Here is a 14,185-nt window from a genome sequence, read left to right on the forward strand (position 1 = left end):
CAGGGGTCCTTTTGTCCCTCTGTGGGGGGTCACTCCCACTAGGTTTAAATCTGGGACTCTCCACCATTTGACCTTAGAACTGAAGAAGCTTCTCGGATGAAGGTGAAACGTCTTCAAGCAACTTAAAGAAGTCCAGACGCTTTTCTTTGCAAGCTCCTTTGACTCTGACGTATGTTAAAAATATTATTGTTACACTGCTGCTCGAGGTCTTTGCTCACAGGCTCACAGTTTGTTGGTTGGTGAAAAGGGGGCGGAGCCTTTCAGTCTGTGGCACCAAGGCTGTGGAACAGTTTCCCACCACAACTACGTTTGTTGACTCTGTGGAATCCTTTAACAAGCAGTTAAAACGTGTTTGTTTAAACAGGCCTTCAGTTAATCAACACTTTTGAATTGTTTTGAATTTGCATTGTTTATATTGTCTGTTTTATTACTTAATGTTTTCTTTATTTTAACCTTTGTTGCCTGTCTACGAAAAGCGCTTAATAAATAAACCTGACCTTATTTTATAATATCCTAACATGCAATGTTAATGCCATCTGTATGCAGATACTGCTTTCATTCATAAATGTCAGTTTTCTAAAAAAATTACAGATGATTTTGATGTTTTTGTCTTTTAAATTTGTAAACCTTTAAAATAAAAATCAAACTTTTCCATTTTTATTGATCTCAGGTGTTTTTCCATCATCTGCGTGTTTGTGTCTTTTTCTCTGTAAATTTAGATGAAACATTTCATCTCATAAGTTCTGAGCCGGCTGGTTTTACTCGCAACCTTTTTCTCTTCAGGTCACGTAGAGCAGAAAAATCAGGAGAGAGACTGAAGATGGAACTCAGTGATGCTACGTCTTAGTTTGATTTGCACCAAAATCTAAAAGCTCAAACAATCAGCAGCATCCCTGCTGCACCGGGGCACTTTAGTTCTGAAGGTTAGCAGATGTATCAGAAGCAGATCCTTTTTCAGGGCTCTGAGATGAAGCCGGACGGAGAAAAATACCTTTGGTCTAAAAACAAAAGAATCTGCCAGTCTCAATCGCTCGCTTGTTCTTCTGGTCCCTCACCCTTCCTCTTTGCTGTCCTCAGATAACTCCCCTCCCCCTCCCCTCTTCACCCGCTGTCTTACATCCTGGCTCTCCGCCCGGGGCCCCTCTCGGCCACAGCGGCGATCGGGGCCTCACGGTGTCATTTGCAAACTGTCCCAAACAAAAAACTCCATTCAGCTCCACGCAAAGGAGCAACCACAGATTCCACACACACACACACACACACACACACACACACACACACACACACATTTCCACGCCTGAATCCGTCACGCTTCCTCATCTTTCTCTTAAAGTGTTTAATTAATTAATGATTTTACACCCTGCTGACTTTTCCTGCTGGCGTTTCAAACACCTACAAAGACGCGTCTGTTTCTGCTGGGAATGATTTCACTTCATCAGAATGATGCCAGGCCTGTTCCCGAGTTTTACTGATCGCCATAATCACGATTAGAAAGTAAATAAAAGGCAGCAGAGGTTTGAGTAAAATAGAAGAACACAGATTAGTGACAGAAAAGGTGTTGGCTGACGTTTATCAAGTATGAACATATCTCAGTTTACTATTTCTTTATATCAAAATTCTCAAAAAGTTGTAAGTTCGCATGACATGTGAGTAAAAACAGAATGCATTGATTTTATTCACAATAGAAGACAAAACAAATGAAATGTTCAAACTGACATGTTTTATTATTTCATGGCAACAAGACGTTGTTAGCTGGAGGCAGATTTTACAGGTGACTGCATCTATTCCAGCAGCACAGCTTCGTAGGAGAAAAGCCGCTGAACCGGCCCGCCATCTGGAACATCTGGAGCATCACGAGGAAAAACAGGATGAAGCTGAGCAGCTGGAATCCTCCATCAGACTATCACAGACTGATGTTAGAGAAGAGGACGCTGCTCAGTGGCAACATGGACAAAAATATTTACATCTAGCAAAACTTTTTTAAAATATTAGCCACTTTATACTATTAATATTTTTGGCATAAATTTTATGAGAAAGAGAAATCAGTAGAATTTCTGTCTTGTGAAAACTGACGTTAGCTAAAGTTAAATATCAAGATTTTAAAGATGAAATTATTTCAACATCCGGCTGTCACCTCACGGTGACCCTGAGCTGGATAAGGAGAAGATAAAACACCTACTGTCACATCGCCGCCCCCTGGTGGTGAAGGTTTTAGTTAGGTTTTGCAAAGGGTAATCAGGCAAACGGAGAAAGCTGAATCACAAATGTGCCTCGGCACGTTTGTTCAGGAGCTTCACTCACTAAATAAGCCGCACACAGCGCAGTGATCAGGCTCTATCAATCTGGTTTTTAAGTGCAAAATATCAGTATTCTGCTGAACTGCCTGTGAGACCTGAATGCACGGTGGCCCTCAGAGGCCAAACGAACTGCAAATAGAAAACTCTGCAAAAGCACATAAAACACAACAGAAATGGGAAAACAATGCAAAAGGAAAAAGAAAAAAATCTGGAAAGAAATCAGAAGTGTTTCTGGGAAAGTGATTTGATGGAAGTGTGGGGGTGGATAAGTTTTTAAATGGCCGACAGCCAAAGAGTAAACTTCTAAAAGTGTGTACTGCGTTTAATCTCACTGATTTATGTAGAGATACAAATGTTGGCAAAGTCACGTGACATTAGTGATCTCAGTGCAGCTCAGGTTCCACTTGTTTTTAAAGCCTTTATGACGCACGGCGTTCACAGACTGACATCAACCTCACAGAGCGGTTACGATGTTATAGATAAATAATGGCAGAATATCCCAAAACGGAACATGTGACACCCACACACATGCTGGGAACACTCAGCTGAATTTCACTTTTACAGTGATGCACAAACATCAGGGTCGATTACACTAAGCTGGTTCTGCTAGTGGTGTCGAGCTAAACCGACGTTTGTTTTAAGGAGAAACGAGTTTATTCACAGGAGCCAGACGCTTGGCCAGTGGGGGAACATGTAGCTCTCATCTTATTTAGTAGCCCTAATACTAACACAAACAGGAAGTACTCCTTGTGCTGTTTCTGTAGTTCTGTACACCACCTGAGCCCGTCACCTCTCTGTCTGTCCTTCACGTTCCCCTTCTCTCTTTCTCTTTCTTCTTTTTTTTTTATACAGGTAAGCTTTCAGACAAATGTAGGGGTACCATATATTAAAAGAACAATATTTATCTCTTTCATAGATAATGCATCCTTATATATCAATCAATCAATCTTTATTTATAAAGCACTTTTCATACAAAAAATGTAGCACAAAGTGCTTTACATAGTTAAAAGCAGCCCACCCCACCCTCCAACTCACTCCCTGCACTCTCATTAACATAAATGATGTGAATACACACATATCTCCCCCCCACCCCCCCACCCACACACACGCACACTTAAAGAGTAAAAATTGGGCTGGGTTCACATGAGCCAAGTGAGGAAACACTATCACAGGGAGCCGTCTGCACCGAGAGCCGGTCACAGACCGCAGCCTCCAGGCCGGGCACACAGCAGGAGGGAGGCAAAGGAGCCCCCAGCCAGGCTGAGAGGACCCCCAGAGACCCAGCAGCCACGGTCGATCACAGCCCCGGTGCAGAGAGCGCCCTCCGAGGAAACACTGGAGATATGACACAATAGGATATATACAGGGTAAAATGATAAAATAAACAAGAACGGGATACAATATAAATATAAATAGAGTAAGAAGATTAAAAAATGGATAAGAATAAAATCAATAAATATTAGGTAAAGCCTAAATTAATAATAGAATAACAGGATAGAATAAATAAGCATAAAATAAATAAACGCTAAGTAAAAGCTAAATTAAAAAGGTGGTCTTGAGCCTGTTCTTAAAAACATGTACGTTCTCTGCGGCCCTGAGCTCCTCCGGCAGGCTGTTCCACAGACGAGGACCATACCACTGAAAAGCTGCCTCTCCGTGAGTATGTGTCCTGACTTTAGGGACAATCAAAAGGCCAGTACCAGAGGACCTCAGGGTCCGCGAGGGTTCGTATGGTAAAAGCAGATCTGAGAGATAAGAAGGCCCAAGACCATTAAGACATTTAAAAACCAATAAAAGAACTTTAAAATCGATCCTGAAACACACGGGGAGCCAGTGCAGCGATTCTAAAACCGGTGTAATGTGGGCCCGCCCTCTGGTCTTCGTCAGCACACGAGCTGCAGAGTTTTGTAAGTTGTAAAGTTGAAATATTCTTTTTAGGGAGACCAGAGAGCAGGGCATTACAGTAATCAATGTGACTGGTAATAAAAGCATGCATCAGCATCTCCGTGTTGGCCCGAGAGAGAATAGGGCGGACTCTGGCTATATTTTTTAGATGATAAAATCCAATTTTGGTCACATGTTTAATATGTGGGATAAAACCAAGCTCAGAGTCAAAAATAACACCCAGGTTTTTCACTTGTAGCGAAGGACATAGTGAAAATGCCTCTAATTTAGAGAAGAGTTTCTCTCTCTGAGCCTCGGGACCAATGATTAAAACTTCAGTGTAAAGGATATTTGTCTTTGAGATGAACAAGATACAAAGTGATAGGAAATAGAAACAACTGCACCTCAAATGGTATTTGAAACAGGTTTAAATTTTCTAATTGAATTCATCTAATTTAATACAATAAATGTAATGTCTGACATATTATATGTACATTAAATTACCAAAGTGTGATAGACAATGGTCTCATGAAGTATATTAGCTTGTTGTTTTTAACTAGCTAATCTTAAAATGACTGTCTCTCCGCCTCAGATATATCACATACCAATGTGAAATCAGTCAAAATAAGATGATAAAATGTTTCCAGCGGCTAATGTCTTGGTTGCTAGGTAAACTGGGCAGCGCATCGTGGGCTAAACTGTCCCATTTCACAACCTCTCTGGGAAGGCAGTCTTCAAACTCTTTGAAGACTGGGAACCCGACCGGCACCGAAATGTATGAAGGACCACACTGAGTTTGCTGTTTACTGTTAGCTTGTCACTTCCGCATCCGGTCCGTCAAGTTACTATGTCGCCAGATATATATATATATATATATTTTTTTTTTTTTAACCAAAAATTGTTGTATTTTGTGCACTTTTGCAGCGTGTTTCTATTTGCCTGTGTTTTCTTAAGTTGCTGTCCCTACCCTCACCTCTACACTCGAGCTTTTCCTTCGTCATGCTCCATTTGTAACATGTTTGATTTGGCGCAGGATGCCCTGTCTTTCAGTTTCTCGGGACTTGGAGCAAACACTAACAGTTTTTAAATTCTAATTTTTCAATTTTTCAATTATATGCAAAAAAAAAAGCCTTAGCCCAAATGGTCTTCCATAGATTGATCTGTAAACGTTCAGCGCTTCCGCTGATTGGTGGAGTGGCGCATGCGCGGCGCAACCAAAAGAAAGAACAGACTGATGGGAACAGGAAGTCCAAAATGGCGATGGACGGAATGATGTCCACGTCCTCGGGTCTATCTTATCACAATGCCGGGGACTTTTACCCGAGAAAGTTCGGCCCGAAGCCGGACGTGGTGCCGTCCGGGGTGACGGAGAGGAAGGTGGGGCCGCTGGATAAACCGGACATGGTGTCGGTGGATGTCCTCAACATCAAGGATTCAGGTTTGTTATGCTAGCAGGCTAACGGCTAACAACACGTATTCAATCAGCTGCTCCGGAGTTTACCGACTAGTTACCGGCTGAAACGACACTAGCACCGTGGCTAACGGCCGGTTTGAGTCAGTTAGACCTGTCGTCTTTTTTTGGTGAGGGCTGTATCCGGATAATCAGTTCGTAGAAAGCAGTTTAACGTTTAAACGGCGTATTTGCACTCCTCCACCATTCCTGCTTCCTCTCCTTTAATGGAAAAGGGTGAAGCAGGAGTCCTCCACCGGCTCCCGTGTTGCTGCTAAATAATCAGCCTAACGTGACTCTTTTGGTCCTTCTTGGTGGATCCAGCAACAACCAGCACAGCTGTAAAAGCGACAGGCTCACACTCCAGGGTTAGGGCCATCTTTCTGCTGGAGTCAGCAGAACCTGATGGTAACTGCTCCATTTCATCTTATTGTTAAAGAAAGACTCACTAATATCTGCTCGCTACACCTGTGAAGTATGTGTGCAGGTATTTTATAGGAAACTAGTTCCTTTTAGATGGAGAAGCTGGAGGAGACAGTGGATGGAAGAATCTTTTCATGTCCTGCTGTCTCGTGGTTGATGTGAGATCAGCTGAAACATGCTCAGTGTGTTAATATCGGTTTGGACCTCTTATGAATAATCAGATAAATCTTTAAAATTGTCAACCACTTGGATCAAAAACACCCTTTTGCCGAACAATGGAAGGGATCTGATCTGTGGAAAGCCCTGGTTAGATTGCTGACCTGACTGTCTCTTTGCTACAAGATGAAGGATCAGCACCTGCAGCAGGTGGAGAACTGGTTTATATGCAGCTCTGATGAGTTAACGGAGGCTGCAAAGCAGAAAAATGTGCTCCAGCTTTAAATGTAGTTCTTCTGAGAACTAGTGATGGTGCATGGCATCGAGGACCACATCAGCTGTGACCCAGTCAATCAAAAGCTGGAAACCTGGAAAACCTGAGACGGGACAAACGTTTCTGTCCTATAAGGCTGTAATCACACTTTTAAGTCCTTCTGTAGTTGTGCTGTAACACACTGACTGATTTTTGTCGTCCACAGACGTCCCGATGCACAGGAAGAAGCACGAGCACGACACCTACGTCCTGGTGAGTTTCCTCAGGTTTCACAGTCATAGTTTCTCTCTTATGTCTCCAATGGTCCACGTGGGCTCAAACACAGTCAAACTCCGAGGAGTGGAGGGTTGGCCACAGAGAGAGAGAGAAATTCTCTCCAGTGTGACACTGGAACAAAGGATTTGTAGAAAGAAGGCAGGCAAAGCTTTAATTAAGGCTTTCATGTGTGATGCAAAACAGTCATTTGTCAGAAAAATGCAGATATTAAATATTTAAATGAACATACTCTTTGGGGTAAAGTTTCTGCAGTGTTGTTTTTCTGGGTTTCAGCTGTTTTTAAGCACACGCTTGGGTTTTACAGAGTTATTAGTCGTCATCTGACGACATCAAAAAGCTGAAAACTGTTAGACTCAATTTGGTGTCACCTCAAAACATTTCTATCTTCTTTAAAATCCGCAGAATTTTAGCTGAAACCCTGGTCTGATCGTTCTCAGTGCCTCTAATGTGAGTGCTGCTTTGGCCAGGCAGTCATCGTGTGCTGCTGTGACACTTTCCCTGCATGAATCTGTCAGCCCGTCTCTGCACATTTCCCTGGAAAAGGTCTCCAAGCTTTGGAAAATGTAAAGGAGGGCGTCTGAACTTTGAACTGTATTTTCAGGCGTTTTGCTGCTTTCCTGCTGATAAAGAGCTCATGGCTGATTCATACTGCACCAAAGTGACCGATAAACAATTAAATGTTAGAATTAACATTTTACAGAAAGACATTTTTCCATTTTCTACAGCAAATCTGTGTCTCATGAAGAAAAGCTGAGATGTGTGATTTTTGTTTTATTAACATGTAGCAGGGATTTTAAATGTGTAATTAAACTTGTTTACACTGACAGAAGGCAAAGTTTCACTCGTCCAGCCCATGAAGATCAGAGTGGGCTTCGTGGATCTGACCCAGGATGGAAAACTGAGCCGACTTCACTGTGATTTATTTTCCTTCAGTGTTACAAACTTAGAATAAAGTTGTTCTTGAGGTTATCGGGAAGCTGAAATAAATGTGCTACAACACGCAACCACATGGTGGCGGTGTAGGTCAATGTTTGCCTGCCGCTCTTCTGGACCTGATCGTAGTTTAATTTCACTGACAGCCGGACCGAGGGCTTTTATTTTGCTTCTCATGGCTCTTCCTCGTGTGCTTTGAATTTTCAGGGGACTATTCACCCGTTCAGGAAGACGCACAGATCCATCTTTGGGAAGCTTCTGCAGGAGTTCAGGCTGGTGTCCTCAGACAGACGAGTAAGTGATGAAACATGTCGTGTCCTCTCCGGGCTTTGGTTGTTCGGCCTCCTCTCGTTTTCACTGAGCGGCGATCATCTGAAGGATCCTCACGTTATAATCCCGATAAGCTGGTTAGACGCTGTGTGTCATACGCCGAGCCCAGCCCAAACACCTCCTGTAATCCTGTTTTCCTGAAAGGTCACCGTGTTCCAGCAGGGATGAAACCCTCAGAGGAAAACACTGTCATTCGTGAGCTGATTTCACGTTCTTTAGCTCGTTAAAGGTCCTCGGAGCGCCGGCAGAGCCTCCGCTCATCTGCTTCCTGCTGTCATCTGTTTTGCTGCTGCTTTTTGGTTAAAGTTTAGAATATTCCCTCTGATTGGAAGATTAAACCGAGCAGAATTTAGGATTTTAGTAGCAAACCTTTCCCTTAAACTTTGATGAGTCAACCTGTGACTCTGTGCAGTTTCAAAATCACCAAAATCTGTTCAGAAACCAGCTTTTATTATTTGTTCCACACTAGATGAGCCGTGGCAGGTACAAACAGCCCTGTGGTGAGCTCTGCATGATTAACAGCTCAGAATAATTTTTCTTATACGGCACCCTCAGTTCATCCAGTGTGAAACAAGCTGCTTTAGCTCCTCCTTCCTCCAAAGACTTTCTTCTGATTGGCTGCTTTTGGAAAAATAAGGTTTGAAAAGCAGGTGGGTGGGGCTTCTGCACATGAGTCTCTCTCTCTGACATCATAAAGACCTGTAGATTAAAAAAAAAAGACTGAAAGTTGTTTTATATGAACATGCAGCGCTGGGTGTTTTAACTGCAATGGTAAAAACTCACTGGGAATACCACACACACCTTATCGCAGATCAGGCTTACTTTGAGTGTAAGGTTTCATTTCTATGAACATATGAACACACAGAAGCGAGATTTTTGGCAGTGAAACCTTTGAGTTTGTGTTTGTGCTCCGTCTGAGTGATATTTACTTCAGCTGTGGCTGATGTAGGTGAACAGTCTGTGTGAAAAAGAGGGAGATCCATGTGGACTTCCCAAAGTCTGCATGTATGTGCTGAATTGAGTGAAGAGGTCATCAGATTAAAGGATGTGTGGATATATTATGTGTTTTTAATTTAAAGTCTCCTGTGTCACTCCTACTCGCCCTCGAATGACCAAATCACAGGCTGTAAAAGCAAATGGCACGTACTCACCAGGATCACCCACACCAGGAGGCGGCTAGTCTCTGTGGGTGATCGTCGTCAGCCTGTCACTTCATTTGGTCGATGTCCACGCTCGGTCTGGATTCAGATAATCCTTTAACATCAAACTCCAGGCCTTTAAAACAACCCTCCATCAACCCCGTGAGGTTTCCACCACCTCTGACTTATTAGCGGCGTTTCCAGCAGAGATCGCTGCTCGGTGACCAAATCTGGGCACATTTAACTCTGAAGTTTCCTTTCAGTTCTGCTTGAAACGGGAGGTGCTGTGGAGCTAAAAGAATAAAAGATGAAGTGAATAAACAGTCATTAGAACTCGTGCGGTTTAAAAGCCAGAGAATAAAAAGGGAAAGAAAGACTGAGCAGAAATGGGAACACGCTTTTATCACGCTCAGGTTTGGGTTTCTTTCTCTGGGTCTACCCCGAGGTTTCCTCCCAGCTGGATGTCCTCAGAAAACCTCCAAAGGGAGGCGCTCTGGATGCATCCAAAGCAGACGCCTGAGCAGCCTCAGCTGGCTCGCTTTCAACACGAAGGAGCAACGGATCTATTTTTAACTCCTCCGCTTATCTCTAAGGCCAGGCTGGGCTCGTAGGTGAGCATTTAGCGTCCGGGCCTGTATCATCATCACGACCTGAAAACTTGGATCCACGGAAAAGGTGAGGACTTGGCCCCGGTATTATTTTAACACACACATCAGATCAGTGCTCGGGGTCAACCGATTCCCAAAGCTGCAGTATCGGAGGAGAACGGGAAAAAGTTGGATCAGTCCATCACAAAATGTGAAAACATCTCCAGCTGTAACAAGCAGAATAATCCCAGTGTATAAAACAAACAAACAAACAAAAAACAAAACGGTGACATGGAATAAATATACTGAGTGTCCTTTGGTTAACTCTCCTTCCTCACTTAACTCTCACTGAAACCCAGCTGTCCTCGCTCAGAGCTCAGATCGTCTGAAAGTTCCTAAATCTGAGCAGCTTGAATTAAATGCTGGTAGGAGCTGTGTAGTGCAAATGTTAGTGCTTCAGACATCGCACACGAGGCTTGTGTTCATGCCTGGTTTTCCTGCTTCTGGCTCCTGCTGCAGCCTCCGGTTCAGCCGCCTGCTGTAGGCGTCTCGTCAGCATCTCTCGCCCTTCCTGCAACACGACTTTAAATCCCAGGGAGGGTTCTTCTTCTGCGATTTCCCCCTGTACACATAAATTAAATATTCAACAACAACATAAAAACAAGGAGCAGAAGCAGAGTTTGTACTGATTCCTGCTTATAAATAAAAATACAATTACAGTGCATTAAAAAATAAGGTAGAGCCAAAACAAAACAGGCACAGATGTGGAGCTAAAAATGTTTCAGAACAGGACAAAAAAAAAGCAAAAACACTGAAGGCATGGTAATGAATGTGAAAGGATTAAATGTGTGTGTGTGTGTGTGTTATTGTGCTATAATCCACTTTGGTGATGCACTAGCAGGGGGTCCAGCCTCCCCGTAGAGCCCGGGATTGGATTACGCAGTGTCGTACACGGCTTAGCGACCAAACGCGATTCAAAGCAGCAAAAGTTGAGACGTGCTTCCTCAGCGCCTCGCCTCCAGTCTCCGCTTACATCTCCTGTTTGTGCAATAAAGCTCGTCAACATCTGATTTGAGGTTTTATCAGCACGATGCAGATATTTTTACTGATCGCTGAAATCTGCAGGTTTCATGCCATAAATGCTGACATTAGGTCTGTGAAACGAAGTCGGCGTCAGACTCTCGCTGCCTAAATGTGCCTCAAAATGAACACGCGTCCTGCGCCAGCTGGGGGATGGCCTTTGTTTCCTAATGTCAGCCAAGCGGTCACATAAAGGTGGTTACCAACTGGAAAAGTCAGCACGGGCTCTCCCAGTCTGACTACGAGTTCGTGTGAAAGAGGCACAAACGGCGAGCTGTGTGTGATGATGGAAAAAGAGTAGTATGTAGACCAGGGGTGGACCTCTCCAGGCCTGAAGGGCCAGTGTCCTGCAGGTTTTAGATCTCACCCTGGTTCAACACACCTATATCAAATGATTAGTTCATTACCAGGCCTCTGGAGAACTTCAAGACATGTTGAGGAGGTCATTTAGCCATTTGAATCAGCTGTGTTGGATCAAGGACACAACTGCGAGTGGCTGCTTTGATGTCTTTTCGGTTGGTGGTGCACCTCTTGGTTGAAGACGCGAGTGTACGATCGTGTCACCTTTGACCAGCGTGTTAATGACACATCCATTCAGAAGCTCACAGATTCAGATTTTTATAGACCGACATGCTGCAGATGTTCAAAAAGATGAAACATTCTGTTAAAAATAAAAACACTTTTTAATGGCTTTGCTTCTAGTTTCGAATCTTCCTTTCATATGTGTGGTGGATCGTCTGAGTGGCGACACCTGTTGCTCAGGAGAATACTGCAGCAGCTACCTGCGGCTTCACGGTCTACAGAAACGGATGTGACTGTGTGATTATGTTACTGTCAGACTTCCAGCTGTATGTTCTGCTCGCAGCCATTTCTTTTAGTTCCTGACATCAGACAAACTGAGCGTTAAAAACGGCCCCATTCAGCGATCAGTGCGGCTCTCCTCCCAGCTGTTACGTTAAAACAAGGATTTACAAGGAGCAGAACTTAAAGGAGTGCTGCCTGAAGGATTTCTAAAACGATGGAGGAAAATCAGCAGCACTGAAGTCAGGCTAGTTCAAATGTAATGGCAGTTGGCCAGAGAGATGGTGCAGTCCTGATCAAAAGTTTAAAACCACTTTAAAAATGACAACAACAAAAAAAAAATTTTTTATTTTGCATTTTTGGATCTCAACAAGGTTCCAAGTAGAGCTTCAACATGCAACAAGAAGAAATGTGAGTGAGACAGAAACTTTTTTCGAGCAATTTATTGAAAACAACACTTAAATCGAAACAGGTGATCAAAGGTTTAGGACCACGTGTCTTTAAATCGGTGCAAAAATGTGGATTCATTGTCATGTTCTGTCAGGTAGTCCTGATGGCAAAGGTAAACAAACCCTGAACGTGGTCGTGTTGCATAAACAGGGACGCAGTGAGACGGTCATTTGGAATTTCTTAAAGGATCCTCAGGGTTATGGAACAAAAGAATCAAGTGGAAGACCCCAAAAAATGTCACCAGCACTGAGCCGGAGGATCTGATTGGCTGTCTTTTGAGACACCGGACGATCCTCGACCCAAACTAAGGCCGTTACTGGTGCCGACTGCAGCCCCATAACCGTCGGACGGCATCTGAGACTGAAGGGCTTCAAAACCAAAAAAAAATTCTTCAGAACTTCGTCAAGACAAACGACATCACGTGGCAGGAAGAAAACACTGAAAACGAACCAAAAGTCAGCTGAGGGGGGTTGGGCCAATCCCAGCTGACACAGGGCGGGACAGGGGCGGGTACACCTGGACAGGTCGCTGGTCCATCACAGGTCTAACAAAGAGAGATGGACAACCAGTCACATTCACACCTACAGACAATTTAGAATCACAAGTTTAGCTGAACGTGCATGTGTTCAGACCGAATTCAAACCCTGGACTGTCTGTTGCACCGGCGCTAACCACTGGACCACTGTGCCACACAGACCTGCTGGAGAGACTGAGAATGACGCTGATGAGATCCTCCTCCAACACAGGAGGAGACTTTAGACCTGGGAAGAAGAAGTGGAAGCTTCTTGCAGTTCTCCCTCAGCACAGGGTTGGGGAGCTGCATCGACGTTTTGAAAGCAAAACGTCCCGACGAAGCTGAACGGGGACATCGGGAAGGACACGACTGCAGGGCGGCAGGGAGAGGCTGGCAGGCTTCAAACGAGCGGGAAAACTCGTCTGCAGCCGCCGCCGCTTCATTATGTAAGTGGGTTTATTTTGAGAGGAGAACACTGCCACCCTGGAGACAGCGAGGCCTGTCGGCGCGGTCTGAGCGCCACACCGAGGTCATCGGAGGTCACTCCTTGTGTTTTAATTGCCACCTAAAGCGAGCCTCGGTGGGTTTCGCCACACACAAAAAAATATCCCACAATCCCGCTCTGCACAAAGTCTCGAGACTGGTGTGAGTCACACCTCTGCTCGCCACGATGACACACATGTGCCTGGCGCTGCGTGGTGATGCCGTAATGCGCCTGGCATCAGCAGCGACTCGGGATTTTAATACAGTACCTGGTGACTGACCCTCTGTCACTCCAGTGTCACATGTAGCCTCAATATGCTGGCACGCCGTCACGCTGCCGCCGGACGGCCGGGCGAGGCCGCTGACAGACAAACGGGGGCAGCAGAGCGTCGCAATGTGGCCGCTGTGCGCGCTCCCCTGGGCGCTCTGCATACGTGGAGGGAAGCGAAGGTGGGGGGGTGTTTTGGCTCGAGTGCTGTCTCTGTGTTTGCACACACTCTCTGTCTCTCTCTCACACACACACACACACACACACACACACACACACACACACTGAAGGTCTCCCATGCCTGTCGCTGGCTAGTGCTGTCACCAGACGCCCCAACGCTGTCATAACACAGCACACCACAGTAATTGTAGATTTCACAGCACTCTGCGCTCCCCACCACGGCATATGACTCCAACACGAAGTGACAGGCCAGGACACAAACACACAGTCGCTCGCCCGCCTCGCTCCATTTCTCGTTTCTCTCCCCTCTGACACACACAGGCGTGCACGCACACACACGTGCACACGCAGCCTGGACTCAAGGTTTTTTCTCTTCATTGAAAATTCTGCTGATTGCACATCCAGGCTGAGGGAACGGGCTGTACTCACAGTAAAAACACTGAACGTTTACCTGCGGACTCTGTTGGAGTTGTGTCACCTTTGTGTGTTTGCCCATAAAACCCACAGAGATTTAAATGCGCCTTATGTGCTTTTTAAAAAAATGCGTTTTATTAAGGTTAAGATTGAGATCTTTTACTTGTCATTGTAGGAAGACGCAGTTAAATTTCTTTTGTTGACTGTTAACTAAAGGATGTAAAACAAATTGTAACAACAAAGCTT

At 44.6% G+C, this 14,185-nt stretch overlaps 1 protein-coding gene across 1 annotated transcript in view; it reads left to right on the forward strand.

Moving 5' to 3' along the window:
• The first annotated feature begins 4,117 nt into the window (after window positions 1-4,117).
• Window positions 4,118-14,185, forward strand: part of slc30a6 (solute carrier family 30 member 6) — a 60,444-nt gene continuing 50,376 nt past the window's right edge. The window contains exons 1-3 of the mRNA XM_082557619.1: window positions 4,118-5,619; window positions 6,690-6,736; window positions 7,901-7,987. Of these exons, the coding sequence (XP_082413745.1) occupies window positions 5,322-5,619; window positions 6,690-6,736; window positions 7,901-7,987 (432 nt within the window). The 5' untranslated portion in view covers window positions 4,118-5,321. The remainder of the gene's footprint in view (window positions 5,620-6,689; window positions 6,737-7,900; window positions 7,988-14,185) is intronic.

The sequence above is a fragment of the Aulonocara stuartgranti genome (genome assembly GCF_965226115.1).
Source record: "Aulonocara stuartgranti genome assembly, chromosome: 13".
Classification (NCBI taxonomy): Eukaryota; Metazoa; Chordata; class Actinopteri; order Cichliformes; family Cichlidae; genus Aulonocara; species Aulonocara stuartgranti.